The 26,564-nt window shown below is 59.4% G+C and overlaps 1 protein-coding gene across 3 annotated transcripts; it reads right to left on the minus strand.

The window, feature by feature from the left end:
- Nucleotides 1-1,101: 1,101 nt before the first annotated feature.
- WNT4 (Wnt family member 4) lies at nt 1,102-24,856 on the minus strand. Of its 3 annotated transcripts, none has more exons than XM_037501002.2 (5): nt 24,725-24,856; nt 10,111-10,346; nt 2,260-2,391; nt 2,027-2,169; nt 1,102-1,636 (listed from the first exon to the last, which is right to left on the minus strand). In XM_037501002.2, the coding sequence occupies exons 2-5, from the start codon at nt 10,256-10,258 to the stop codon at nt 1,169-1,171; spliced, it is 891 nt and encodes a 296-aa protein (XP_037356899.1). In that variant the 5' UTR covers nt 10,259-10,346; nt 24,725-24,856; the 3' UTR covers nt 1,102-1,168. The 3 variants fall into 3 exon arrangements, with proteins under 3 accessions (XP_037356899.1, XP_037356897.1, XP_037356898.1); XM_037501000.1 differs by lacking the exon at nt 24,725-24,856 and adding an exon at nt 23,884-24,173; XM_037501001.2 differs by lacking the exon at nt 24,725-24,856 and adding an exon at nt 23,884-23,987 and having other exon boundaries at nt 1,102-1,537.
- Nucleotides 24,857-26,564: the final 1,708 nt, after the last annotated feature.

The following is a 26,564-nucleotide window of genomic DNA, read 5'->3' on the forward strand; positions in this document are numbered from 1 at the left end:
TCCCCTCAGGAACCACAGAGGCTCCAGCTCGGCTTGTGGCCTATAGCTCTTGCTGCTTCCTACCCCTCTTCCTGCAGCCAGAGACCCCTCCCCAAGGCTCAGACTCACAGAGGCCTGCATTTTCTGGGCTTTTGGGCTTAGGGGTCCAGGAGTTGCCTTGGCTGGAGGGCTCTGCCTCTACACTAGCTCACTCTGGGGCCCGGCTGAGCAATGCCCTGAGCTGTAAAGTAGGCACAGGCCTCCCTGTCTGGCCCACCTGCCAGGAATCTAGTGATCAGCAAGTGAGACGGCCCGGTACAGGGCCTACAACGTAGTGTTTGCTCGGCACTTTGGTTAAGTGAATGACGTCTGGTTGGGAGAGGGCTTTGTCAGGGCACTTTCCCATGTGTGGGATTTCCGTGCTGTTTCACAGAGGAGCAGCAATGAGGAGGTGAGTCAGACGGGGGTGTCGCTGTGAAGCCCCAGCTGGGATCTCTGGTCCAGGAAGGCAGCCAGTATTCCTGTCTGGGAGGGGTGAAGGTGTGTAGGATTTCCCTCTGAGGGGAGGCCGGTGGACTGGGCTCTGGGGTGGCTCTGTGGCCTTCCCTTGCCCTTGACTTACATGCTCTTCCTTCCTGGAAGGTCCCACAGAGATTGAAACCTCCAGCCGCTCACAGAGGGCTGCAATAAACCCTTTGCCCTTGACCTGGTATCTTCCCATTCCCTTTCCAGGGGGCTCAAGAACAAGGCTACCAGACTGAAGCTGCCAGGGGTCTGTGTGGATGTGGGGGTGCAGCTTCTATCACAATGGCACCATTTCCCCTTACTCTTGGGCCACTTTTTTCCCTGGATGGCAGAGTCAGTAGGCACGTGACTGTGATACTCTTGTTACCCATCTCAAATCTGCAAATAGAAAAACAGACACAGATAACAACCGAGAGGTCAGCAGCAGCCACACGTGGACAGGCACGAGCAAGGTCCTTTTGGTCAGCGGCAGCCACTAAGGCCCAGTGGCCTTGGTGGATGCCCTTGGGACTGCCTACCTGGCTTCAGCAATAAATAATAACATGAGGACCCAAAAACCAAACCAAAACAAAAAATACAACCAGTATCTTTTGGGGTGGTGGTGGGGGACTGTTTAAATTATCGGCTTTCCCCGGCCATGAGGTGGTGCGGGCGCAGGCGCCAGTCACCGGCAGGTGTGCAGCTCCACCAGCCGCTGGCACTGCCGGCACTTGACGAAGCAGCACCAGTGGAATTTGCAGCTGCAGCGCTCGGCCAGCTCCACCTGCGCCGTGTGGAAGCCGCGGCCGCAGCACAGCAGCTCGCAGCCGTCGATGGCCTTGGACGTCTTGTTGCACGTGCGGCCCCTCGTGCCCAGCACGCCGCTGCGCGTGTCCTGCTCGCAGAAGTCCGGGCTGGGCTCCAAGTACACCAGGTCCTCGTCCGTGTGCGGCTTGAATTGTGCGTTGCGCGGCACCAGCGCGCGGGAGGAGCCCACGCGGCGCGGCTCCACCTCCGTGGCACCGTCGAATTTCTCTTTCAGTGCGTGGCCCACCTGGCGGAAGGGCGGCACGGCGCGCCAGCACGTCTTCACCTCGCAGGAGCCCGACACCCCGTGGCACTTGCACTCCACCCGCATGTGTGTCAGGATAGCCTGCAGGGACGGGGAGGGGACAGGGGCCACCAGGAGAGGTCAGGGGAGGCCGGCGGGGGTCTGCACAGGAGCCTTGGAGACGGCAGACGGTGTCATAGTGAAGCACGCAGTCTGTGGCGGCAGGGGTTCAGATCCCAGCTCTGCCACTTAGGAGGTGTGCGTGTGACAGCGGGATGGACACTCCCTGTACTTAGATACGAGTGTGGGGTGCTGCACTGGGCCTCCCACTGTTCACTGGCTCCCCATCTGCAGCCCCAACCTGCTGCCTGGACCCCAGTGGCCTACAGGAGGCGCCTGGCCCTGGCCAGAGCTCCGGCAAATGCTTGGGAGAGTGTTCCGGGGCCTTGCTGTGCCCACCCTGCCCTGTGGTGAAGGGGGGTGCCACACTACCTTCCTGCCAGCCTCGTTGTTGTGGAGGTTCATGAGGGCCCGGCTGGATGAGGCCCCCTTGCTTCTCTCCCGCACGTCCACGAACGACTGGGAGAAGGCCACGCCGTAGGCGATGTTGTCTGAGCATCCCGACCACTGGAAGCCTGGGGCGCGGTGGGCAGAGGGGGGCCCCGTACATGAGTGCCCGGAGCGCAGGCCCCGCTTCCTCGTGCCCGCCCCACGCCTGCACTCACCCTGAGGGCTGACCCCATGCACTGTCCGGTCACAGCCACACTTCTCCAGCTCCCCGCTGCTGCACGCCCGCGTCACCGCGAAGGCCACACCTGCTGAAGAGATGGCGTACACGAAGGCCGCCTCCCGAGTCCCTGTGGGAGGCAGAGGGAGGGCAGGGCTGGGTCCCGGGGCTCCTCCCACACCCTCCTCTTCGAGGGGGAGGGCCCGTGGGGCCCCCTGTGCTGGGAGGCCCGGGAAAAGTGAGGCCAGCTGACATCCTGGGCAGGACGTGCTCCGAGTGGGCACTTACCGGCCACGTTCACCTGCTACGTGCTGGCCACGGCTCGCCTGTCTTCACGCCACTGAGCACCCCATACTGTTACCACCCCATTTTACAGAGGCCAGGCAACTTGTGAGGTCACACGGTATGCGGCTGTGCCAGCGGACAGCACCCTTACTACGGCGGGTTGCTTGTCCCCGCCGCCTCTCCTGAAGATCCGTGATGCTAATGCTATTTCACAGAGACAGGTGAGCTTGGAGAGGGCACCTGCCTGACCTACTGAGCTGGACTGCCCACCAGCTTCCTGTAAAGCCTGTGCCCATCCCAGCTGGCCCACTTGCCCTCTGACTCTGCCCCAGCCGCTCCTGCTGAGGCTGGCCTGCTCAGAATGACTCGCCTCATTCCCCTAAGAGGGAATCATTCTAACAGCCCCGACTCTCAGCGCATCCCCTGCTGGTCAGGGGATGCCCCTTGCCCAGTCGCCCTCTGCCACCAGGAGCTCTGGGCCCATTTCACAGATGGCGAAATGCAGGTTCCGGGAAGAGGACAGACTGGCCCCAGTCACCCAGCCAGGAAGTGACAGGAGCAGGACTCAAATGCAGATCTGGCTGCCGCGCCTGCCTGCTCCTTCCCCTCTGCGCCGTCTCCTCGGTGGTGCTATTTTGGTGCCTGCCCTCTCCCCTGCCTGAATGGGTGTTTTTATCCTCCCAGGAACCGTGCCTTCGGGGTGTAGCTGCTGTGGAGCCTCTTTCTGGGGGTGTGGGTGGAGGGAGGGGGTGTGTGTGTGCGTATGTGGTGTGTGTATGGCGGGGCCGGGTGTGTGACCAGACAGGGCCTGCTCCTCTCCCGGCCCCTGTGAGGGCCTCTGTGTGCCCGTGACTGTCCTTCTGTCTCTTGCCAGAGTGTCTGTGTCCACAGGAGCAGAGGGGGCAGGTTTGGGCTCCGTGGTTGGCAATTACCTCTGCGACACCCAGGCCTGTGCTCTCGGTTGCCCTGGGGAGCAGTCGCCGTGGTCAGACAGAAACAATCACCTCCTCTGTGCCCGCGTCTGTGGACGGGCAGCAGAGCCGGGCGCTGGGGTGGGGGCCGCACAGTCTCTGGCTTGGGACGCCCTGTTCCTGGTTCGGCCCCGGAGCTCGGGATACTGCCTGCTGCCCACTCTTCACTGCCCACTCTCCACTCTAGCTTGGCCATTTCAGGCCGGCATCAGGGGGGCTTGGCTGGAGCCACGGGGCCTTGACAGCCCAAGATGGAATCTTCTCCAAGTTAATCAAGGTTAATAGCAGGATCACGCTGGTTGGTTTTGTGCTGTGGCCGCCCAAAGAGAGACGACTTTAGTTTCTGGTATTTCTGGTATTTCCAGGCCTGAACCAGCACAAATCTCTGCCCCAAAGACCACGGGGGAAGGGAAAGCCAGAGCTAGGGTGGATGGACTGGTGGGCTGGCCCCAGACCCTGGCCTCTCTGGGCTCTCAGGTAAGCGCCTCTCTCACCCCCTGCTCTTGGCTCATCCAGTCCCCCGAATAGCCCCTGGGGTGCAGGGCTCCCTATGAGGTCCCTGAACCAATATGCATCTTCTGGGACTCCAGGTAACCCCTTGCCATGGCCTTGAGAACAAGGGCACCGTGGTTTTCTCAGCCTGGGAGCGGGCCTGCAGGAAGAGACTCAGGAAAGAATCGGGGAGGAAGTTGCTATGACAAGAGTTAAAGCCTGTTGTGAGCTGACTCTGTGTAAGGCCTTGTCCTTTCGCGGCTTCTCTCCTGGGGATGTGAGCAGTCGGCCTGTGCTCAGCACAGGAGGCCCCAGAAGGCCAGCAGGATGTGGCCAAGCCACCTTGTGCCTAAAGCCAACGGCAGTGACCCCTCCAGCCTTTTTCAGCTGGTCTGCCCTGGGCTCCAGCCCTTGGGTTCTGGTGCTGCAGCCCCCCAACCCCACCCCTGCTCCTCCCCTGGGCCTGGGTGCCCCAGCTGGAAGTCTGATCGCTAGTGGGGCCCCCGGCGCAGACTGCTGAGAGGGAAAAGAGGCCGTGGTGCACTGGGGGGTGGAGCAGAGGGGAGTGTCCAGCCACAGGAGATGACAGCCCTGGTCAGGGGCTTTGCCTGTTCCACTGCAGGAGGACGACAATCGTGGCTTTTTCAGGGGCAGCAACCCGGGCCAGGGAAATGGAGAGCTCGCTAAGGTGCCAGAAGTGCCTCGAAACTTTCTGCATTTTCCATCAAGCCTCTGCCCCACCCCACGCCCACCTATCTTCCTGCTCTTTCTTCTTCCTAGAGGGCTTCCTTGCTGGCTCCATGGGTTTAGCCCCCATGTGTCTAAATCCTTTGGGTTCAGCTCAGTGTCATCTTATCCAAGGTACTAAGGCTGCCTGGGAGTGGAAATTCAGAGTTGTCTGTGGATCCAGTATTAACTACCCTTTCTGAGGGCCTACTATGTGCCTGTGCTCTTCCTTATGCTGGCCAAGGCTTGTGACAACCTCAACCACCAGTTCTGCAGCTCTACTCTGTGGAGGAAAATGTGAGGCGGGGTGAATTGTCTGGGCCACTCGGGCAGTCCGGCCATGCAGGACTTGGCTCCAAGGCCTGCCTGTCTTGCGCACATCACACACACACACACAATGTCTCTCCCAGATGTTGGAAGGAAAGACATCTGAGCAGGAAGGAGTGTTTGGAGGAGAACCAGCTGAGGTTGAGGTGGGCTGGAGAGGAAGCCGTGGGCATGGTGATCCCCTAGGCCCCAGGCTGGTGTCCTGGTGGAAGTGTCAATGCAAGCATAACTCAGGTGTCCTAGGGAGGCCCGGCAGGGTGCACACTGGGATCTGAGGAAGACAGACCCCATGCTCTCTCCAGTCTGTACTCATCCTGCCTGTCCAGTTTCCTTTGCTTTCTTATCTGCCAAAGCTTACCTTTTCTTGAAGCCACCTCCAGGAAGTCTCTTTGGATTTAAGAGGTAGCTGAGGACAGGATTTGGAGCTGGACCACATCATGTTAGGGCTCTGGCCGTGTGACCTACCTCTCTGAGCCTCCCTGTCCCCACTCTAAATGGGGAAAGAGCGCCACCCTGCAGGCTAAGCCCTAACACTTACCCTCATCTTAGGCTGCTTCTTCCTGGCCTGCCTGCCCCACACAGAATCCAGCAGTGGGCTGTTTTTCTTCTTGTTTGACCTCTGATACCAGGCTGGAAGCTCCTGGGGCCAGGCTGTCTCTCATACTTTTTTGGGCCCATCCCTTCCCTCTCCACCCACCAGCACCTGGCACAGGTAGAATCTTTGCAGGTACTTGGCAGAACTGGGTCATGGGGGAGAGTGTGGGTGCTCCCTGGGCAGGCCGGAGGTCCAGTCCTGATGTTGCCAGCGTTCTGGTCCCTAGAATAGGGCTGCTATCAGTACCTGCCTCCTCAGGCGGTTTGGCGATTCTAATGCAGTCACACATGGAAGGTGCCAGCACCTGGCACAGAGTAGGCGCTCAAGACACAGTAGCTGCTGCGGGAGCTACTGTAGGGTCACTAAGGTCATTTTATTCATTGACTAACAAATATAGGCAGGCACTTGCACTCCGAGGGCCACACTGTTGATGACGGGCTTGCCGTTGGGCTAAAAGCTTTCTTAGGTACAGATACTTCACCAGACATTTGTTGTTACCTGCTGTGAGCTACTGTGCTATGCCCAGGGTGCCAAAGGGATTTGTCTTGCAGGGACTCTCAGTGCAGAAGCGGGTCTGGGGTTTCCCCCTGAACTCCCAAATTGCTGTAATTACCTGTTGGCACCAAAAGGCTGGCCTGAGAGGCCACCCAGAAGAAAAGCATGTTCTCACCCTCATTGGGTCCAGTGTGATGCCAAGATTAAGGACAGGGAAAGAACCCAGACTTCACAAGTCACAGCCCAGGCTGGAATGTGCCCACTCCCTCGATCCAGCCCGATGACGTTACCATCAGTCAGACGTGGGGGGTGAAGTCAGACACCCCAGGAGTGGGAAGCTGGGCCTGCTATGGCCCGGCACCCATTCCCTCCCAGCCACAGCAGCTAGAATCTGAAAGGACCGCAAGGCTCTCTCGGGACAGGGCCTTGATCAAGGTCACAGAGAGAGAGGTGACAGCAGCGGGAGGAGGGAGCAGCAGAGAGGAGTCTGCATGGCCACGTCTGCCGTCCTGCTTGGGTCAGCCCTTCGGAGACCCCAGCATGTCCTGCTCACTGCAACATTGACCCTCACCAGGCTCTATGACCTCTTCCCCGCCAGGTGCCCACCAGCACCTGACACAGGTGGAATCTTTGCAGGTACTTGGCAGAACTGGGTCATGGGGGAGAGTGTGGGTGCTCCCTGGGCAGGTCTTTTTCGCTCACTCAACAAATCAGTTGCCTGCTTTGTGTAGGTGCTGCTCTAGGCACCGGGATCACAGAACCATCCCACTTCTGGTCTTGACCACTGTTAGCCACCTGAACACCTGCTGCTATTCCTGGCTGCCCTGATGCCATCTTTGCCAAATTTCTATAGATTTCCAGCCTACAGCACCTGGCTGGGCATTAAGTCACACATTTTCTTTATCAGTCTCTGTCAGTTCACTGTCCCTCTTGCCTCTGTAGAACAGGGGCAGAGTGGCCTCCCCTGCTTGTGCTGGAGGGAGGGCAGACCCCAGGGTATTCAGTAAGGGAGCTGCTCCTTCCAGGGGCCCCATGGGAAGGAGTCCATCAAAGGCATCATCTCTGAATCCTGCCCAGAATCCCAGGCAGTTGGTCCTCGGATGTCCCCATGTGGAGGGTAGGAGGGAGATGGACTTTGTCCAAGCGCTCAGTCAAGTGTTGGCAAGTCCCAGGTCTGGGTGCGTTACTACCCGTGCAAGCGCTGGGCCTCAGCTCAGCTCTAAGACGGGAGCAATGCCACACACTCTCGGAGCAGTGTGAGGTCAGTGGATGCAAGCAGCACACAGAAGCCCTCAACAAACTGGGGTTCCTCTCTTTAAGTATGGCTCTTGTGGGGAATTATTAGCTCTGGGCTCTTCCAAGTCTGGGGCTGTGACCCCAGCCAGGCAACTGTTATGCAGACCCTGGCCAAGCTCCCAACCCAGGAGCTATGAGCTGAGAAAGGCCTACCCAGATCGGTGACCACGGCTGGTGCCAGTGGTGTTTGGGATCTATTCCGAGGACATGTGCATGGCACCAATGAATCCTGGTGTTAACCCTATGATATGAGCACGTGCTTGCCGCTAATGGGAGGATGCCGTGGCTTGAGGAGTGAAGTCACTTGCTCCAGGTCACACTTGCCCATGCTCTCCCTCCACCTGCCTCACCAGCCCCTGGGCTTTCTGCTGCCTTGGGAGGGACAAGCCCCTTCCTTTCTTGTTCATGGAGACAAATTAAGACCTTCCCTTGAGGAATTTTACAAAAACGGAGGAGCTAGATGCCTGGGAAGAGCTCGGGTCTGCCTCCAAACAAGATTGACATCGGCCTGGTCTGGGGTGAGGTCACCTTGACAGGACGCTTGACCCAGCCGCTCATACTCAGACCAAGCCCACTAAGATTCTCAGATTCTTGAAGGTTCGCTGAGCCCAGGCTGGCCCCGCTCCTTTGGCTCCTATTGCAGACGCAGATCAAGAAGGCGCTTCCCCACAGGGTCCCCCACAGGCTTCAGGCCAGAACTGACTCGTGCTTCCCCTTCTTTGCTGCCTCAAATCCTTGCCCAGACTTGCTTTCCGTGACTGGACGGCACCCACTGACTGTCCTCCACGCCAGGCTCTGCCATGTGCTGGCAAACAGGCAAATGAGACATCACCTTGCCTTTGAAGAGTGAAAGGTTTGGGGGGGAGGGTTAGGATGGGGGAGGCTGGCATCACAGTCCACCTAAAAGGTGCCGTGAACATCGTATAAACACAGGGGGGTTGGACAAAAACGTGTGTGTATGTGTGAACTGAGGGAGAGAAAAATGGTGAAGGCAAATGGGTTCGAAAGTGAACACTGGTGAATCTAGGGATAGAGTATGAGGGAATTTCTTGTGCTATTTTTGCAGCTTCTCTAAAGGTTTAAAAAGATAGCAAAACGAAAAATGACCCAAAAGCGCCTTGGCATGAATGAAAAGCTTTGGCACCCAGAGGAAAAAGCAACCACTTGTTTGCAGGAGCTGGGAAGACTCAAGACTCTGTGGGAGGGAACTGCTGAGACTGTAGCAAAAGAGGGTTGGGTGTTTGGGGGCCCGGCCAGTGAAAGCCAGATCATCTCTCCATCAGCCCACCCAAAACAACCCCCTGCTCTGTGCGAGCATCTTCCTGTCCTCAGGATCCACCTTTGAATCCAGTGACTGGGCCCAGTCTTGCATGCACGCACACACGCACACTTGCGCACACGTATGCACGCACGCAGCACTGGTATCATCAACGTGGGTCTCGCCGCTCTCTATTCTCTGCAGCTTCTCCGGAACAGCAGTGCTCAGTAATGCCAAGCATGATCGTGCCTCGTTGGCCTCTGCCAGCTCCCAGGAGAATGGCTTCCAAATTTCTATCACAGTTGGTTTCCAACAACATCTAAACGGTTTGCCGCAAGCCCAGCCGCCTTAGCCGTCCAGAACCACAGGTGCCAAGACAAAGGTTGGCCCAGGCGACGCCTTGCCGCCTGCCGGAGCAAGTGGAAGAGCCCTGTGGACTCTCGGTGGCTCGGGAGTGTCAGTTTCATGGTGAGGAAGTAGAGAAAGAGGCGGCTGGTTTAGCACTTCCTCGAGGGTTAGCGGCTTGACCTGGCGCCCTCTCCAGGAGCCTTCCAGTTGCATGGAACGTTTTCTATGCGCTGGCCCCCTTCCTTTGGCTTAATGCCTTCTCATGTTTCCTGTCTCAGCGGAGCGCCTGCTTCCTTGGGAAAGCCTTCCCCGAGCACCCCGGCCCTGCCTAGGGGAGGGTCCACCCTTGTGCTCCTCCATCGCAGCATTTGCTCACCGTGGGTCAGAACACGGAGCCTGGTGCTGGATGGCCCTGCAGCAAGTCCCGGTCCTGCCACGTTCTAATTCTGTGACCTTGGACAAGTCACTTAACCTCTCTGTGCCTCAGTTTCTTCATTTGCAATATGGAAGTCCATCTTAAAGCCCAGATGAGTTAATATTACTTAGAACGACTGAAAACATTTAAAACGGTGTGCAGACCACTACCCCTCCCGAGCTGTGGTTACTGATGTGCCTGTATCCCCGCGGACTGCGAACCCAGGAGCTGGGCGCTGGGTGCTGTTCTCAGGACCGGGCATGGCAAGTTCCCAATATGGCTCGCGTACAAGGGATCGAGTGCTCAGACAAAGCAGCGGGGGGCTGGAGCCCAGGCTGAATTCTGATTCTGCAGTTCACCTTCTGAGAGTCCCGGGCAATCCCATCCCTCCCCCTGCCTGAACCGGGGCTCCTTCTGCAAGTCGGGGGGGTGGCTCTGCAGCGTGGAGTGCTGCAGGGAAGAAAACAGCACCCTCCCCCGCGGGCGCACCCAGCCTGTGCCTGCGCTCCTTCTGTCTGGGCCCCACTGCTGCTGTTTTCACGCACTGAATTTCCCGCCATTCATGAACAGGAGTCCCCGCCAGAGAGCTGGTGGTCTCTCCTGGGGTCCCCACACCGCTGCACCTGCGAGCACCTCCTTACCTTGTGTTACCACCTTGCCGAAGACTGGCAGGGAGTCGAGTGTGGAGCAGTTCCAGCGCCGGTTCCGGAACTGGTACTGGCATTCCTCGATGGCGAGCTGGGCTCCACGGCGCACCGAGTCCATCACCTCCAGGTTCCGCTTGCACATCTGCACCTGCCTCTGGATCAGGCCCTTGAGCTTCTCGCACGTCTCCTCCTCCGAGATGCTCCCCACGGACGACAGCTTGGCCAGGTACCTGGGGAGAGGACGGTGCGGGTGGGATGCAGCGCAGAGCCCCTGCTTGCTTTCCTTCGTTCCCAGCCTGGCTCTCTGGCATCTGCCGGGGGCCTGGCTGGCCACGTCTCTCTGGATCTGCCCATTATCTTGCACAGGGAGGCCTCCACCTCAAGCCAGCGCAGCAGGCAGGGCATGGGGAGGGAAGTTGACAGGGTCCCACGGGGACCCTCCCTGCACTGGGTGGCCCCTGCACCAGCAGCTGAGCCTGGTTGAGATGCCCTCTAGCTGAGAGGCTGGCGCCATTGTACCCGTGCTTTTCTTTCCCTGCCCCCTGCAGACTCCCCCTTCCCACCCACCACCCTTGCCCCCAGTGCAAGATCAAGATCCCCCCGGTCACACCCCAGGGCCACCAGAAGGAGACTGGTATCTTTATGCAACACTTAGGAGTGGGACATCAAGGGCGGTGAGGCTGGAGGGCAGGGGAGGGTGTTTACCCTGGGGTGGGGGGAAGAGGGGCTTCAAAAACAAAGTATGCCATGCTGTTGCCTCAGCCCTGGAGTTTATAGCCTGAGGGTGGGCAACATGCTGGCTCTGCCTCCAGGGTTATGGCCAGGCTTCTTGTCAGCCCTCTGGGACCAGGCCCCTGCGGGGAGGCTAACTCAGTGGGAGACAGAGCACACTGGTGTTGGTTGATCACCTACTATGCCTCGGGCCCTGCAGCAGGGGCTTCATCCTAGTGCATCCTCATCCCAAAGCCTTGAGGCGATTATTACTTTGCCCATTTTATAGATTCCAAATTGAAGGCTGAGAGGGTGACATGCCCAAGGTGACGACAATAGCAAGTGCCAGAGCTGAGCGTCAAGCCCTTCAAGCCCCATGGTCTTCCTCCATGCACTGACAGAGCTCAGGTGTGTTAAGGTCACCTGGCTTGTAAGGGTAGACCTGGATTGCAGCCCAAGTCCAGATGGCTCCATGGCTTTTGTCCCAACCACCACTTGTCACCCTGTCCTCCTTCCCCCACCCAGGTGTCCTCCATCAGGGCCAAGTGCACATAGTAGGTGCATAGCAGTAGCCTAATGGGGGTTGTGCAAAGGAGAGCAGAGTGAAAGACCTCCTCTTCCTGCCTCCTGTTCCCACCTGCTCAGTGGGAGATGCACCTGATCACCCCCCAGGATGGGGCTGCGTGGGGCAGCCTTCTGGGGTCTTGAGGGAGCAGCAGAACACAGAGAATGTGCTCTGAAGGTGGTCTGCCCCACACCCCTCATTTTACAGGTGAGCGCAGAGAGACCAAGGGGCCTTCCCCCCCTCCCAGGAGGAAATTCAGACCCTGGCGCGCCTGCAGCCTCAGCCACACAGATCTGGAGCTCTGAGAACAGTGCAGGCATCCTGCTGCCTTGCCTGCCATGGACCAGGCCTCCCCAGGGGTGTGGCTGGCAAACAGGACTTTCTGGGGCTGGGGCAGGACTTTCTGGGGAGTGAGGTGAAGATGCTTTTGCATCCTGTAAGGAATGGGGCCCAAATTTCTTGTCCAGAGAAGCCTCAAGGGACAAGGCACCACTGCCCTGGATTCAGGGTTTCCGTCTGTGCTGTGGGGAGCAGACCACGGTTCTGGCAAAGGGACGGAACTGCTGTCAGAAGCCAAAGGGATCCCCTGTGTGAACAGCGGTCTGACCCAGAGCTAAAGCAGGGGGGCAGGAACCTGATGCTGTTGGCTGAATGAGTGGAGCCCCAATAGAGCAGTGCATAGAAAGTCCTATAGGGGAACTTTTTGACATTTAACAATGTACACCCAAAACTTATATAAATGTTAGAATATGACGCTATTTCAATTTAAAAAAGGGGGGAAATGGAATGAAAACCTGCTATCCTAGTTGCCCCTGCATGCAGTTGAGCATATTTGAAAAAAATATGGGAAATTATGATGATGATAAAAGTAAAAAGAGCTAACTTAACAGAACTTAGTCAGGACTGGGCTAAGTACTGACATTGATTTAATCCTCCCAGCAAACCAACGAACCCTTATTTTGTACAGGAGGAAACTGAGACAGAGGCAGGCTAAGACTTTGCCTGTGTGCGATGTCACACAGCTCGGAGGAGGTGAGGCCAGGTTCTGCCCAACTTCAAGAGCCTCTGATAGAGACCGTGTCCTTTCATGCCACTCGGGACTGGGGCTGGCCCCGGCGGCAGAAAGGGCAGGGTGCTGGGTTTGTTCAGCCTGAGGATGTGGCCAGGGAGCAGTCGGCAGGCCACCTCCTGACAGGTACAGGCAGCACGTGGGCTGGACTGGAGCATGGTTCTCAAACTGGGCTGTGTAGCAACCATTTGTGGGGTTTGTCGAGAGTGCAGTTGCCCGGTCCCACTCCAGGTGGGACTGGCCAGGCACCTGGGCCTTTAATGCGTTCCCAGGAGTAGCAGTGAAGCCAGGCTCACACTGGCCCCAAGGGCACTTTAGGGGAAGCACCACCAGGACAGACATGGGTGATGCTTTCTTTGAAGTTCAGGGGGAGCCCCTCTCCCCCTCTCTGCGGCATCATCCCCCTGGCTGTGGAGCCTGTTTGAGTCAGGCTGGGAACGGAGCTGCAGTTCCTAGCCCAGGGGGCTGTTGTGAGAAATCAGCATGATTTGCTGAGGTGGGTGCACCTGGCTCTCGGCTGGGCCGGGCATAGCTGCACCATCCTGAGTTTCTCCTGCCTGGCAGTGTGGTGAGGGGTGGAGGGCTGTCAGCGGGGGCCCTCCAACTTCCTCCACGCTCCCCTAATTCCCTGCTGCGGAAGAGGTGGGGACATTCTGCCTCTCCATTGTGTCCTACGCAGGGGAAGCACAGAGATTGGTAGGGTCCAGTGAAATCCTGGGATCCCGAGCCTCCCAGAGGGAGATAAGGGGGGGAAGGTGACTGAGGGTGAGGGTACATCTGGAAGTGGCAGGTGCCCACTGGGTCGCTCAGACTTGCCTGGGTGCTCCCCCTGCCTCAGCCAGAAGAGCTCGTCCCACCTGGCTCTCTTGGCCTGCAGGGGGCGCCAAGAGCCCAGCTACTGGCCGTGGGCCAGGTCCACGTTTAGGAGTTTAGGAGGAGCTGGTGAGGGGACATGGCATTGGGCCTCAAGTTGGATCCTTTCCCACCCAGACACCAGGGTGGGCCTCTTGGAGAATCTTGAAGAAGGGTCTGTGAGGTGTGTTCCAGTCTCAGCCACTGTTCCCTTTGCATCCCGCCAAGGGGCCAGGTTGGGCTGTGCTGGATCCCGGCTTCTGGTGAAGGGATGTGATGGAGGCCAGGGCCAGGAGGGGCAGGTTGGGGAGGCCTGGCTGAGCCACCAACCCACAGTGTGGCCTTGGGTAAGTCTCTGCCCCATTAGAGCTGTTTCCATATGGGTACAATAAAATAGCGGTTCTGGGCAGCCTTTCCTGTTATCGGAGGCGGTGGCTCTCCTTCTGGGGGCTGGAAGTAGGGACTGCAAGCCTCACGCCAGGCTGAGAGATGGCACCCCAGCCATTCATGGAGGAATGGGTGGGCTGGAGGAGCTGCTCACTCCCGCTCCTAGCCCCTAGGCTCAGAGCTCAACCAGGGGACATGGGCTGAAATAACAGTGGTAGGGATTTAGGGGTGAGCTGCTGGGCTGCCACGGCCGTGAGTCACTGGGACAGCTTCCAGGAAGAAGCTGAGAAACCTCTTCCGCTGAGGAGTGTCCCTGCCCCAAAGCTGGCACCAATGCCCACCACCCCCGAAACCTTCCCTGTCTCTGCCCCAGCAGCTGTCCCTCCTTGCCACGTGAGGCCTAGCCCTACCTGCATCTGGTTCTCCCAGACCCCAGGTCTTTGCTGGGGAAGAGTTGGTCTCAGAGCTGCAAACAGAGCTGGAGTTGGTTAAGACTGAGTATCGTGGGCTCACAGGCCTTCACCCACACGCTTGCTGGCTCTGGGATCTGGTTAGAGTGCCTGGCCTCATTTATAGATGAGCAAACTGAGGCCTGGAGAGGTGACGTGACCACCCCAAGTAACACAGCATGTAAGTGGCAAAGCTGGAATGAAAACCAAGCTCTGCTTCTAGACTCTCTCTTCCTCTGCCCCTCCCTACCTGTAGATCTGTGGTGCTTATAGCTGCAGGGTCTGACGCCACCCTCAGTGTCGTGTCTGGCCTGTGGCCTCCTCGGTGCTTAGCATGGTGATCAGTAAATGCTCGCGGCGTAAATGGAGAGTTCTGTGCTGACTAGATCCCTTTTGTTCACCTCCAATCAGGGAGGTGGGGAAGCGTGGGGGTGAGGGAAGGAAATGTCTTTCCATGTGCTGAGGGTTAGAGATGCTCAGAGGCCAGGCGCAGGGGTCCTGGGGCCTTAGGAGTGCCCTCCCTGCACCCTAAGGTGGCTCACCTTTCCCCCAGAGACATGCATGCCACTTGCTGACCTAGGAGCTAGTCTGGGCTCAAATGTCCACAGCACAAGCCATTTCCAGGGGAGACAGAAAGCGTGATCAGTGTCGGCTCCACTGGGCTGGGTGGCCTGCGCGGGGCCTGGACTGTCTGCTTCCTAACCTGCCCTCCTTGCGTTGCCCCAATTTAGGCTGCTTCCCGCTACTGCTGAGTACAGGCTTAGCAATTTGCCACCTGCTGACCGAGCCACCCAAGACTCTAGCCACAGCCGTGCCATCAATCAGGTTATCCTACCAGCCCAGGCTGCCCCTGCCAGACAGCGAGTGCCCGATCTTCTGGAATGGGGGCTTTGGGTCCTTCGGGGTCCTCCCGGGAGGCCCTTGTGTGCCCGCCGTGCCTGCAGCCTGCAAGGCTGGAGGGCCCTGGCCCTGCCAGGGAGATCAGATCCTCTCAGCCACCTGCTGTTTTCATTAGAAACTAAAATTAGCTGGGCTTGTCCCAAGCTTTTCCAGGTTTGCTTGCTTTTTAAAAAAATATACAAATTCCTAGAGGAAAATCCGCACCTCTCTGACTCCTCCCTGACTCTCACTCTGTGCGTCAGGAGGAGCAGGGACGGGAAATAGCTGGAGCGTTTGGGAGGCCTAGCGGTGTCGCGGGTCCTGGCCCTGCGGTGTCCAGGTGGGGGCTGGGACGCCAACCGGCCTCTCTGTCCCCTCCCTCTGGCCTCCCTGCCCGCCTGGGCCACATTTAGAGCCTCCTCAGGAACGCTCGTGCCTGCAACACCAGGGAGGAAGGAGGCCAAGCGGGCGGGAGGAGGAGGAGCCGGAAGGAAAGGCAGTGCCTGCTGAGCAGTGAGACGCCTTGGGAGACCGCTGGGTGACAGCAAGGGCCACACAGACCCCATCCCCGACTGTTCTCATGGGCGGTGTGGGTACCTGGGGCCCCAGGATCCTTGCCACACCCCTGACTGCTTCAGACTGTTGGACCTTCTGAACCCCCAGTCTTAGTATCCGAATGTCTCTGCCACGTGGAGCCCCCATTCCTGTGAGGCTTGCCCGATGGCATGGTAGGCCAGATGGGGCACTGCCTAAGGGACCCTCCAGATGGGCTCCGAATCCCATCTGACCTGAGGCAGGTGATTATACATTTCTGAGCCTCAGTGTTTCCATCTGTAGAATGGGGACAATGGCAATTCTTACCTCAGGCAGTGGAGATGCATGGGATGCTCACATGTAGGGCATTTCATCACCACCGAGATGTTTGCCGTCCTCATAGTCATCACCCGGTGCCCCTCTCTCACAGCCTCAGCACAGTGCCTTAAGCTGAACCCTCTGTGGCACCTCAGGGCCCTTCTGCTCATCTGTCACCTGTTTGGCTCCATCAGCCCCCTTAGACCTGGGTTCTCAGATCTTTTTTCAGCTGAGCTCACTCGAGGGGAGCACACGTCCCCTTGGGGCTAGCAGACCATTCTAGCAGCCATTCCAACTACAGATTCTGGACAGAATCTAGATGGAGGATGCAGATTTAGAGAAGGGGTCTCCTAGTGAATCCGGGGTCCTCTGAGGAGGTAGACCGTGCAACATGGGTAGAGGTGGATGTAGTTAGGAGACCAGGCACTGGGGGTGTTGGGGTGAGGAGGGCAGGGACGGCAGGGGTCCAGCACAAGCACAGGTGTGCCAGGGGGACTTGGAAATCATTTGCGGGTCTGGATGGATGAAAGAATGGGCCCTTCCACTCCCTGTCACCTGTGCTATTTAATAGTCACCTGTGTTTTCAGAGCCTTATCATAACCATGCAGGCTGACCAGGAAGGTGCCATTCTTCCCACTTTACAGATGAGGAAACTGAGGCTCAGAAAGGAACGTGGTGAAGGCTCTGCAGCCAGTCGGGACTGGAAAGCAGGTGATTCTGGCTCTTAGTCTGGACTGGCTGGTCAGGTTCTGGAGATGGGCCAGTGTGCTGAGGGTATGAGAGTTTGGCATTAAGGGACAGTGATTTGAGGGAGGTGGCTTCATTCTTCTGTCTGTGAATCTATCCAGAGCCCTTTGTCTATTTCTGAACTAAAGTGAGGGCATCTGGCTGCTTCTAGAAATGAGGGGTCGCGGGGAGGGAGATGCTTCAGTAGTTATGTGGTGCCAGGACAGTGTTGGGGCCTGTAGCTTCTGGGGCTATGGAGGGCTTGCCGCCACTGGCCTGGAAACCACTGGAGGGGCAGCCAGAGAGTTGGGGCTGGCCTTGGAGAAGCCCCCAGTGGCTTCACTCCACCTTCTCCCCAGACTTGGCATTGCTCTGGCATTTCTAGTGCCCATAGGGTCAAGTTCACCCTGTCCCAAGTGCATTTCCTCACTTGGCAGGAAAGGGTGGCCTCCTCTGGTGCCCCAGCCTTCACTCTCTACCTCAGGGTACTTGTCGCCAGGATCCCCCAGTTCCCTTATTCCCCATCCTCAGAAGCCTCAGCGCCCGTTTTCTGTCTCTTAGCTCCCTAGTTTCCATTATTCCCAGTATCCCGGTACCTCAGCTCCCTACATGTCATTCTTGAGGGCTCCGTGTGTTCCCTACTTCCCGTTTGTTCCCTGCTTCCCATTTCCCACTCTTCGTGTTTGTTCCCTGCGGAACTGATAGTTGATTCAAGACCAGAGCCTGAGTGCCCAGAGCTGTCCCAGAAGGTAGGAATTTTCCTTTTCTACCAGGGCCAGGTGTAATTGTGGGGGTGAATGAGTGTCAAATTCAGGGCATTTCCTGACCTTGCTTTGCCTCCTAATTTGCCAGCAGAGAACCTTTCTCTTGCAAAGTACCCACCAAACCTTGTCCCCAGAGTGCCTTCCTTGCCCTTGCAGCCACTGGCTATCCTCCTTCCGTGGCTGAGGGAGGCCTGGAGTGGACAGCGAGGTGGGTGAGGGAAGTCCCGCTGAGCTGTCCTGGGCTGGGTGGCTTTCTGAGTGAGGCTCACACTATGCCAGCTCCAAGTTTCCACTCAGTTCCTTGGCTTCGGTGGGCCCCTTCTAAAGGTGCAATCCAGTGGCTGATCATGTACCCCCCAACCCAACCAGGGCGGATGGGGAGAACCTTGGTCTCCCTTGCTCTGGTTGCTGGTCACGCCTGTGTAGGGTGGCTGGGGAGGGGTGTGGTGCTCCAGTCTGCTTTCACTGCAGCTGCAGACCCTGGGCCTGGGAGCTGTCAGGGTGCCGGGATTGCATTCCAGCTCTCTCAGATGCCTAACACAGTGCCTGGGAGTCGGTCTTGACAAGGATGTGCTTGACATGATCGAGTGGGACTTAGTGGGCACGCCCCACCTTGGAGGCTCAGCTGGTAACCTCCGGGCCCTGTGGGCCTCTCACTCTGCTGTCTGCCAGTTACCTCTGTGCCTGGGGCGCTCTGACGGAGGACCCTGCTGCTCCAGTCCTTGGGGAAGGGGCCCTGGGAGCCAATCCCTCCATGATAAGACTTGTGTGTGAACAGAGTGAGAAACGGGGCCTGAAAGGACCATTCAGAGTCCCTGCAGGAAAGAGGCCCCTTTAGTCTCATCAGCAATTTCCTGCTGCTTCTAATGGGCCTCTCCAAAGTTCCCTCTTGAGCTGTGAGCTGTCTGGAGGCTCCTTCCCTCCCTGGACACATCCCTCCCTCCTTCTACCCACCTCCCCCCCTTTTCTTCTCAGACCAGGTCCCCTCCACTGACTTGGGGGGGGGGGACTTTTAAAACATAGTTTGGTTTCAAGTTTGCCAGGAGATGTGGGAGGTGGAGGTGGATTTGGATGGGAAAAGGGGGAAACTGGTGGGGTCACGGCAGGGAGCGAGCCTTCTCCCGGCTTTGGCTGAATCACAGAAGATGCAGTTCAGGACTCAGAGATAAAACCTGGCAACTCCTGTGGAAATCTGGACAGCAACCGTGGGGTCGCAGTTTCGCCTTCCAGCTGAGTTTGCCGAACAGAACGGCGGCGGCTCTTGCAAACTCCTTTGGAGTCGGGGTGACTGGGGGTCTCTGTCACCCCCATTAGTGGCTTCCTGGCCCACGCTATCCGTGGTTGGCTCAGGCCAAGCCCTTCTTCTCAGAGGGAGGAATAAGAGGAGGAGTCTTGGGGCAAAGGCTAGACTTTCCAAATGCACCCACAGGGCCCGAGTTGGGCGAGTTTCAACAGGTTTGGGGAGCACTGTCTTGTCAGATGCTTGCTGAGTTGCTCAATTGCTAATCCAGGGTTGAGGGAAGAAAGTCAAGCCATAGCAGACAGCTGGGTCGTGACTGCTGCCTGAGCAACCCCCTCGGGCAGAGCCTGGTCCTGGGGCCCTGCAGTAGAGGGGTGACGGTGGCTAGCATTCAGCCAGGCTCCTAGGGGTCTGCCGTAGCTGGGGAGTTGAGGGGCTGAGAAGAGCAGCAGACTGCTGGGGGACAGCCCACATCCTAATACCCGTTTTGGCACATTTTAGTCTCACCTGAGACTCAGGGCAGTGGTACCGAGTCGCCTTCCCAGCAGAGGTCTTTGAAGGCAGGGTACCATTTGACAATAACCCTCTGTTCCAGGCAAACCCTTCCTTCTTCCATTAAATGTTAACTGAGCATCTACTACATGCCATACATGAGCCAGGCACCATGAGGGTCTTGAGCGGGGTTTATGCTACAGCCTCGGCCTCCAGGGCTTTCTTACCTGTAGACAAGAAGCCACATGGCTGGACTACGGTTGCATGGGCATGAAACTATAGGTGCGGGATAAAAACCATGAGGTTTGGACCTGTGAAGGCAAACCAGGTCCCAGTCCTACTTCCGGTGTGCAGAATGCCTTGGAGGAAGTCCCTGCAGCTCCGGGCCTCTGAGATGGGACAGACTCTGTTCTGACAGGGTACAGGGTGTGAAGGTGCTTTGTAAACTGCTAATTCTCAACCAGGGGTGACTGTACCCCCACTCCCTGGGGACATTTGCCAGCATCTGGAAACCGTCTTGGCTGTCTCCTGGGTGCCACTTGGGGAGACACCACACTCACACTCTGCACAGGCCTGACTCCCCACAGGAGTGCGTGGCGGTCCAGGCTCCCACATCCTCTGGCACCTTAATAGCGACTCCCCTGGCCACCGGCACAGTGAAGGCCGGTGTTGCTGCCAAATATCCCCGTGTGCCCAAGACAGGCCCCAAATAGCAGTAGTGTGACTTGAGATATCCTGGTGTAAACTGTAAAGGGTTGCACGATATTAGTGATTGTAATTCAATGCCCAAGCCAGGGAGGAGTGCCAAGGAGATGGGTTTATTTAGAAGGGAGGGAGGGGTCCTTTTCAGCTGGTGACTAGGGGGACACTTCCTGGGGGAGACAGACCTTGCCTTTACCTGGGGGCTGGATCTGCCCATACCTGGTCGAGGAGCTGTGCCCAGGGAGATGGGCTTCACTGTGCCGGTGGCCAGGGGAGTCGCTATTAAGGGGCCAGAGGATGTGGGAGCCTGGACCGCCATGCACACCTGTGGGGAGTCAGGCCTGTGCAGAGCGTGAGTGTGGTGTCTCCCAGGGCCCTCTCAGCAATGACTGTGCTGGCCCGTGAGGTTCTGGTGGTGGCCCTGGGAGAGAGCAGGGAGGCAGCAGCCTGGGACCCGACCTATGCAGCCATGTAAGATGGCAGGATTGGGACAGAACTGGGGTGAAAAACGCTTTGGAGCAGTGACCTGGGGCCCATGCTCTCCAACATCCCTCCCCGGCTCTCGGCTGGCAGCCCTCGGTAGCCCTCAGTGTGGCTGCCGTTTCCATGGGGTGCCTGGCGCTGCTCAGTGTGCTGCCTGCTGGGGCTCGTTCTTTCCCCACATTCCCCCAAGGGTGGTACCATTTTACGAATGAGGACCCTGAGGCTCAGAGAGGTTAAGTAACCTGCCCCAGGTCACTCAGCTGCTCAGAGGCAGAGCTGGGATAAAACTGTGGGTCGCTGGTCCTGGAGACCCAGTTCCCAGCCATTCTGCTGGATGGTCTTTGAGTCCCCTCTCCTCACCTAGTGCAGCCACCTCAGGGCACCACTGCCTTTCTGCAGGAAATCCCCTCTCAGTAATGAAAGCTTGGCTTATCTGTTCTCTGACAACTTCCCATTTGGGGTGCTGGCCCGTGTAGAAATCTACAGACAGCGGTGACCCAGTGGGGAAAAGAGGCCACCCCAGGCCACCCACCTTGTGGAAGAGAGCTGAGACTGGAACCCCAGTCTCCCGACTCCCAGCACAGCCCAAGTGCTGGGGGACTGTGGCACAATCCAGGTCTGTGGTGGAGCCCTCCACTGATTGACAGTTTTTATCCATCCATCCCTCCCTTGATGGTGGGAGCTGCCACAAGCTGTCAGCTCACCCCGGGTGCCAGACACAAGTCTAATCAACAGCTTCCAGCTTCTCTGGGCTTGCCCAGGCCTCAAGCTGTGGAGCCCTCCCAGCTCCAGGCTCTGTCCTGCCCAGCAGCTGCATGCAGCAGGACACCTGGCCTCCCCGCCAGGGCCAGGCCACCTGCCCTCCAGAGACAACAGGCAGCAACAACTCTTGCCACCAGCCAGCCTGCTGACCCTGGACTGGAGCCTGCCTCCAGGTACTGGAAGGCAGTGGACACCCAGGCCTTGTTCCTCGGAGAGCGCTGCCAACCTGCTCCTGGGGCCAGACTCCAGCGTGGCTCACACTTGAAAAGTCAGCGCCAGCCACCAGGTCTGAATAGACAGATCTGCCTGCTCGAAGCGCTTCCTTCTCGGGGCAGCATTTGGGCCTGGTGCCTCTGTCATGTACTTAGCTCGGAGACTTGGGCGATTCCCTCTACGATCCCGACTCCCCCTCTGTAAAATGGGGCTCAGGTGTTGTTGGGACTCAGCTACTACTACGGGAACGGGTATAACAGTAAATAGTACTGTGAGGTTCTACCACCCCCAGGTCAAGTCCCGGTCCGTAACTGCTCCAGCTCACACTTGTGCCTCTGCTGACAGAGACACAAGCGTGCAGACGCAAGGCTATAGCCTGCACGCTGTCCCACACACTCGTGGCTTAGTTTTTATCTTGTCCTTCTCCCTAGACCCAAGCTCCGGGGAGACCAGGCTGTGACACCTATTTTTCCCAGAGCTGGGCCAGTCCCAGGTTGCTAAATATCAGGCAAATGACGCCATCTTGGAAGGTGCCAGAGTCTTCTCCATCACAGCCTCTCTGGTTGGGTCGGGAAGCCCCTTGTTCTCCTGCCGTAGGCTGAGGAGAGACTCTTGGCTGGAAGCCCTGCCTGGAGCAGGAGTGAGCCGGGTCATCCAGAGACCTGCTTCGTGGCAACCTGAACCATCACCATCGCAACCAACCTCCCTTCCCCCTCTAGGTTGCCCCTTCTCACCCCAGCCCCCACATGAGAATTGAGCTGTTGGAATTCCCCATGGTTTGTGGGACCCAGAGCTGGGGCTGCCTGCCTGGCTGGGATGCCAGGCTTAGGAGGTGGCTGAGGCTGGGTGGTGGCCACCTGGCCATACTGGCTCAACTTTGGGCCGGGCTCCGGGACAGGGGTGTAGTGTCACTCTCTGGGAGCCAGAGCACCTGGGTTCCATTCTCAGCTGGGTTTGGGCAAGTAACTTCCTCTTCTAGGGCCTCAGTTTCTCATCTGTAAAATGAGCGGAAACACTGGTGGCTCTCAAAGCACTTCCCATTGCAGATGTCGCGCTGTCCCTGAGGCCCGGGTCAGACCTTTGCATTGCCTCTTCTTTCTCGACCCTTGTGGATCCCTGGGCGCTGGGCAGCTCAGACCTTTCCTTCCTGACGCTCACACCTACTTTGGAGACTCTGGCTCTGCACCCAGGCTTTCTAGAGTCAGCTTCTGGGGTCTCGGACTCCCCTGAGTCCCAGTCAGCTCCCCTTCTCAGCTCAATGTGACCCAGGCCCCACTCAGCCTGTGGCCTGCAGGGGGGCAGTGGGGGGAGGTGGTGGTGCCCTGGTTTCAGTACACTTTGCCACTGCCACTGAAGTGTTAATCAAATTAGGGCTCCAAGAAAAACAAAAGCTCTGCAGCCACTTTGGGCTGCCTTGGAGTCGCTCGCTCTCAGAACAGCTGGGAGAATTCCACATCACCTCCGTCCCCCAAGCCCTGGGTGGCTCTGACCCCAACCGACACACTCCTTCCAGCCTGCAGGGCCCCGGCTGGCCGCAATGACCTCATAGCAACAGCCATTGGGCACTCGGGGCAATTTCATGGGAGATATTTGTTCTTTGGTCTTGATGCAGAGAGAATTTTTTCCTCTCCCGCTGTCTCCATGGAAACCCCAGCTACACTGTTGGCTAGCCCCCTTCCCACCTCATGCTTTTCAGATCAATATTGGCGCTCGGCTCCCCACTGGCTGCCCACAGTGGATGGGGGCAGAACTCTGGGCACAAGGAATTGGGGCCAGGGTGAAGCCTGGGGCCTGGGGCATGGTCCCTGGGGGGGGAGGGGATCTGTAGTCTAAGGTCCTCTTGGGTCCCTGCTCCCCTGGTCAGGAAGCTCATCCCTTTAGAGCCCTTCACTCTCCAGCGAAGCTTCTGCCCCTTCTTGGGGAGTCCCCTGAGTCAGGCCCAGAGAAGGAGAAGCGGGCAGGTCCCCCGCGGGAACCGTGGAACCGTCTCTCCCTCCGTAGGTGAGACACCGGGAGTCGCGAGCTGCTGTCCTTTTTAAGGGCGGGGTGCAGCTCCTTCCTACCCCGTGGAGAACGAGGCCCTCCAGCGCGCCCCAGTCCCTTCCCTCCTTGGATCCCCGGCTCCCGCCCCCCAGCAGAGACAGGTCCCTGCACGCCTCCAGCCCGGCCCGCAGCGCGGTGCAGCCCGGCGCGGGGAGCTCGCTCCTGCTCTGCGCTCCGCGGGATTAACCTGCTATTATGCTCCGGAGCCCTTCCCGGGAATGGGTTTCCTCCGAGACCTGTCAGCCCAGTCAGGGCTGCGCCCCGGGCACGACACCCCTCCCCGCCCGCCGCCCGCCACTCGCACCCCTCGCGTTGTCGGGCGCCCCGAGCCCCCGACGGGTGCGGACGCCGTCGCCACCCGAGCTGCCCTGGGCTGGGAGCCGGACCGGGCAGCAGCGGTGCCCAGAGAGGCCGCCAGAGCGGCGGCAGCGGAGAGGGCGAGCGAGCCTCGCGCCCCGCAGCCGAGACACCTGCCGGGCGCCCCCGAGCCGCCTGGCACCGGCCGCTGCCCTCGGGGCCCGCCCCGCCCCGCCCCGCCCGCCCCCCGCCCGGCCCCGCCGGGTCCCGGCCCGACTTACAGCCAGTTGCTCGCGGCGGCCGAGAAGACGGCAAAGACCAGGAGGCGCAGCGAGCGCAGGCACGAGCGGGGGCTCATGGTGCTGCCGCGGGCGCCCGGCCCCGGGCGGCGGCTGCGGCCGCGGGGGGCCTCCCGTCGGGGCGGCAGGTGGACGCCCCGCGGGTGGGCTGGGGCGCGGCGCCGGGCGCGGGCCGGGGCGCGCGCGGCGGGGCTCTGCCTCCGTGCCTGCCGGCAGCCCTGCCCGCTGCTGCGCCCGCTGCCCGGCGCGGACCCGACTGTCAGCGCCGCCCCACAGCCGGGATGCCGCGGCGGCGAGGGCGGGCGGGCGGCGGGTGGGGGGGCGGGCCGGGGGCGGGCCGAGGATGGGGTTACCTGGGCGGGCCCAGCCGCCCGGGACACCCCCCGGGGGCGGGCCGGAGCGGCGGCCGCCCCAGCCCGCGGGACTGGGCTTCTTCGGGCGCCTCCCTGGGCCGGCGCCCGGGGGAACTTGGGGCCCAACCCGCTGCCGGCGCCCTGGCCGCGCGCCGCCTCGCCCCGCCGAGTCGGAGGCTCCGCGACCCAGCGGCCCGGCCCCCACCCCCTTCCCGGGCCTGGGGGACAGGCGGGCACAGCTCCCCCAGCCCGCCGCGGCGGGCACTGCAGCGCCGCCCTCGCCGCGGCTCCGCGCTCCCCGCCGGCGCCCGGGCGCCCGGCCCGGCCCGACCCGCTCGCGCGCACCCGGCGGCCGGCGCTCCGGGCTCCCGAGGCTGCGCTCCGCCGCGTCCAGAGCCGCCCGGCGGCCCCCCAGGCCCCCCCGCGCCTCCTGGCCCGCGCGCCTCGGCCCGGCCCCTCCCTGCGCTCACCTCCCTCCAGCCTTCCGGGACGCGGACGGGGCCTCCCCGGCTTCGGGCGGCTCGCGAGTGGCCGGAGACCGCGGGAACCCGAAACCTCGCTCCTGGCTAGCCCGAGACCCCGCGCGCCCCGAGCCGCGGGGTCTTGGCCAAGGCCCCCCTCTCTCCGCGTCTGCGTCTTCTCGCTGGAGAGGCGGACCCGGGGTCCCTAAGACCCGGGGTTGCGAGCATGGGGCGCTTCGGGGAAGTCTCCTCCCAGCACGCTCACCTAGGCTGGCTCTGCGCTGTGGCCCCCCTGAGCTGGGTGTTTCCGCCCTCCGGTGTCCCGCAGGTTCTGCCCCTAGCTCGGAGCTCGCCGCGGGCGGCTGCAGCGTCAGGACGTGAATGAGTGAAACGGGCCGCTGCAGCCTGCGCTCCGCTGGGCCGGAGCACTCGATTCCGCACCGTAAGAACCGGCCAGAGTTAATTTGCCCATCCCAGGTCACACCCTCTGCAGGGCTCTAATCTGATTCTGCATCCCTCTCACCCTCCCAGCCTGTGACCCACAGCCACGCAGACGTGGAGGCGCCTCTTGTCCAAATGGGGAAACTAAGGCCCAGAGAGGGACAGGGTATACTGCCAGGTTTAGGGGGTCGGGGGCAGAGCCATAGACCAGGTCTCGGCCCCCTCCCTGCCCTGGTCATCACCTGTTTTAGGGAATGAGCTTGCTCCCACCTAGATAGCGTGTCTGGGCGCCCAGACGGTGCCCTCCACTCCCCTGCATCTGCCCTGCTCCGAAGTGAGAAGGGGCTCAGTAAACATTGGTGTTGAGCGTGGGCAGAGGGTGGCAGGGATTTGTGGGACTGAGCAAGAGTACAGATGGAGGCTCACATACCATATGTCTAAATATTTGCAAGTTATAAATCAAGCTATCAGAAATGTGAAATAAAATATGTTGTATTCTCCTACCTTGACAAGTACACTTTCATAACAAGCTGGCAGGCCAGCTTTGAATGTGTAATTCTCAGACTGTCGACCCTGGTGCACAGTGGCACGATGCAATTCCCACCTCAGCCCGTATGTGCAAGCTGGGTCTCTATCAACCCTGCCCCCCCCAGAGAACGGCCCCTCTGCACCCCTCATGTACCCGGGTAGGCCATTCTCAGGGGATGGATCTGCATCTGAAAAGACCTACCTTCCCTGAACTGCTCCCTCACCCCCCCCCCCCCCCCGCAGAAATAAACTTGGGGTTATCAGGGTAGGACATCCCAGGGTAGGACATCCCAGAGTGTGATCTAGCGGAGGGGTCGCAGGCTCCAGGTGGCATGCCCTGTGGTCCCATGGTTTCTTTTCCCTGTGAGGAGAGCATCGCTGGAGTTCGGGGTCCCCAGGGCAGGGGCCGCTCTCACTGAAGGGTGATACTGGAGGCTCAGTGAAAAATAACAACAACATTAAAACAACAACATAAACAGCAACGGGCAATTATTTCGGGATGGCCATATAATTTCCCTCCAAACCAGGACATTTTGGAGAGTGATCGGGGACTCTAAGTGGAAGATATGCTGGGGTCTCCAGCATAAATCAGAACAACATGGGTGCCAGGCAAGTTATGCTGACTCATCATGCTAACACAAGGAGCCCTCACGTGCCAGGTGTTGTTCTAAGTGCTTTCCCTGCTGTCCCTCTTTTCCATCCTCACCTCAGATCTGGGAAGGTGGTTGTTTCCTCCATTTCACAGAAGAGGAAAGGAAGCTTAGACAAGGAAGGGGTTTGCTCAAGGTATGTGGTGGATCTGGGAGGCCAGGGCTGTGTCCTCAGCCCCAATGCTGCCCTGTACCTGTGCACAGGTGTTTGGGCTTGAGCCTCAGCCCTT

This window comes from Talpa occidentalis, unplaced genomic scaffold (assembly GCF_014898055.3).
Source record: "Talpa occidentalis isolate TD23 unplaced genomic scaffold, MPIMG_talOcc4v2.1 talOcc4.9, whole genome shotgun sequence".
Taxonomy (NCBI): domain Eukaryota; kingdom Metazoa; phylum Chordata; class Mammalia; order Eulipotyphla; family Talpidae; genus Talpa; species Talpa occidentalis.

Excerpts from the sequence above, each read along its gene's own strand:
- WNT4 (XM_037501000.1), bottom strand. The coding sequence starts at position 23,960 with ATGAGCCCCCGCTCGTGCCTGCGCTCGCTGCGCCTCCTGGTCTTTGCC. Across the intron at positions 2,392-10,110 it reads CGGCAAGGTGGTAACACAAG|GGACTCGGGAGGCGGCCTTC; the intron begins GTAAGGAGGTGC and ends TGCCTCCCACAG. Across the intron at positions 2,170-2,259 it reads GCATGGGGTCAGCCCTCAGG|GCTTCCAGTGGTCGGGATGC; the intron begins GTGAGTGCAGGC and ends ACCGCGCCCCAG.